The sequence below is a fragment of the Helianthus annuus genome, chromosome 6 (assembly GCF_002127325.2).
Source record: "Helianthus annuus cultivar XRQ/B chromosome 6, HanXRQr2.0-SUNRISE, whole genome shotgun sequence".
In the NCBI taxonomy this organism is placed as follows: Eukaryota; Viridiplantae; Streptophyta; class Magnoliopsida; order Asterales; family Asteraceae; genus Helianthus; species Helianthus annuus.
Window position 1 is genome coordinate 40519562 of NC_035438.2, and position 2353 is coordinate 40521914.

Sequence of the window (2353 nt, forward strand, 5' to 3'; positions counted from 1 at the left end):
GTCATTTAAATAAGCACTACTAGAAAACTAGGCAATAGCAACCAGAATTTGCTACCATAAAAAAACGGTAGCAAACTAGCTAGCGATTTCCACCTAAATCTAATGTAAGCGTAATCATAGAAAAATACTATGATATCGCGACTAAATGGTCACAAATTTTGTGACCTGTTTATTTTCCATAACAAATTTGTGAGAAATATAAAACTACGTGAGAATTGCCACCGTTCTTAGCTGTAGCAATAATGAATTTCAGTGGGAGGAAAAGAACAATGCACAAATTCATAGGTGTTGGGAGAAGTGCCTTGCTGGTAAATTCCCCCACTTTGTTGCGTAACGTACGGAATGATGCTAAAGCTAAGGCGATGGAACAAGGTAAAAATGCTGGAGACGATATGACCGATCTTATTGACTTTAAACCAACATGGATAAGATCTAAGATATGGAAACAAATGCTTGACCATTGGAACACACCTAAGTGGAATGAAAAGTCTTTAAGAAACAAAGAAATTAGAAGTAAGGCAACCGACGGCAAATATACACTAGGATCTCAATCCTATGTGACCATGAAAGAAAAGCGGTAAAAATTGTTAATTTCCCTCTTTTATTATATATATATATATATATATATATAATATCATTTTTATTAACTTTCAAATTCTACATTTGTAGGCTAAGAAACTTGGGCGCAAATTGTCGGCTCATGAAGCGTGGGAGCAATCACACTGCAGGAAAGAAAGTCGACCGTTGGATAAAGATCTAAGTTGTAGCAGTTCACTACTTTTGGACGTTGATTCGGAATGGGACGCTCAAGAAGAAAATCTTGTATGGGTTGATGCTAGGGCAGAGGAGACTTAGATAAGTCAATTGATTAGTAAATCTGAACAAAGTATTTCAAAATAAAAAACACGAAGTTTATTACAATGAAATTTCTATAATATGATTATGTGTTTATCCCATTAGGTTAAATATGAATGTTTTCTTGTGGAGAAGTATGGGTAAGAACGTAATAAACATCCAAAATTTGACTGAGGGCAAGAATAAAGGAAAAGTGTACGGGTTAGGCAATGTTAGTGACCCATGTGTACATAGCAGAGAAGACCCTGAGGTATTTTTAATCCTTTTAGACTAATAACTTTTGTGCATTTGTACCGTTTCCTACTGTTATTATGTTTGTTTAGTTTGTGGTGTTTGTTTTTTATTGTTAGGTTTGATGCTCTTAAATTAGTGAGAATATTAAGGAATTTCATATTAATTTGATTACACCTTCTTTACGGGTTGTTTCATACAAAAAAATGTTTTTAAAATTAGATATAATTTCCTTCTTAATATGTAAACAAACTGGAACATGCTATTTAGCTTCTAGCACTTGAATTGTAGCTCACAATTGTATTTTGTTTTCATTGCAACCAACTTGACCCGTTAATACTTTTCGTTAATTTTGATTTCTTGATTCTATTCATTGGTTGTTTTGTAGATTGAAAAGTTGAACTTAGTTATCAAGGAGCTCGTTAAGGAAAAAGATGAAGAAAAAGAAAGGTTCAATGGAATTATTGCGAGGTTGTTGGCTGCAAAAGAAAAAGATAAGGTGGATAAAGATGCTATGCTTGATAGGATGTCACAAATTGAAACTATGTTAACAACTACAGTTCGAAGATAGGCTATAAACACTTGGTTTTGAATGTTTAGATGTTGGTCTTATTAGGATAATTTTAGTTACTTTATGTTTTAGTTGGTATTTTTTATATGCTTTCGAAAACGAGATGTTTTATATATTTTTCGGATTTTATTAGACTTTTTTTATGTTATTTGTAGTTTTATTGATATGTAATTTTGATGAAAATAGCAGGGAGAAAAAATTCTGAATTAAAAACAAATATTTCAAACCAAACCAATATTCCAGTAATCAATAAATGGTAGTAGCAAATGTAAAAAAATGGTGGCTAAATGGTGACAATATCGGTGGCTAAATGGTATCAAAACTCGCAAATTGTGTAAAAAATAGTGGCTAAATGGTGGCAATATTGGTGGCTAAATGGTATCAAAACGTGCAAAACCGATGGCTAAATGGTGGCAAAATCAATGGCTAAATGGTATGAAAACGTGTCACAACTCGGTGGCAAACAAGGCGGAGCTTAGCAAACATGAAGCGGTGGCAAATAATTTTAATCAATTTTGTGGTGGTCAAAAATAAGGTAGCAAAATATAAAAATGGTGGCTATTTGGTGGCATTCGGGCAATTGACACGGGTGTTTTTGTCACAATATTTTCGGTGGCAAACTAGTGACAACAAGAAATTGCTACCATTTTGTAACCAAAAATTACATGACAAAAACCATGTTTTCTAGTATTGAAG

General features: G+C 33.1%; 1 protein-coding gene across 1 annotated transcript; it reads left to right on the forward strand.

Moving 5' to 3' along the window:
* Nucleotides 1-967: 967 nt before the first annotated feature.
* On the forward strand, nucleotides 968-1685 carry LOC110944647. Its single transcript, XM_022186299.1, has 2 exons — nucleotides 968-1105; nucleotides 1475-1685. Exons 1-2 carry the CDS (start codon nucleotides 968-970, stop codon nucleotides 1655-1657), a joined length of 321 nt encoding a protein of 106 aa, XP_022041991.1. The 3' UTR covers nucleotides 1658-1685.
* Nucleotides 1686-2353: the final 668 nt, after the last annotated feature.

Bases quoted from the DNA above. Each gene is read 5' to 3' on its own strand.
- LOC110944647 (XM_022186299.1), top strand. From the start codon at position 968: ATGAATGTTTTCTTGTGGAGAAGTATGGGTAAGAACGTAATAAACATC. The intron at 1,106-1,474 runs GTATTTTTAATC...GTTGTTTTGTAG, and splicing joins ATAGCAGAGAAGACCCTGAG to ATTGAAAAGTTGAACTTAGT.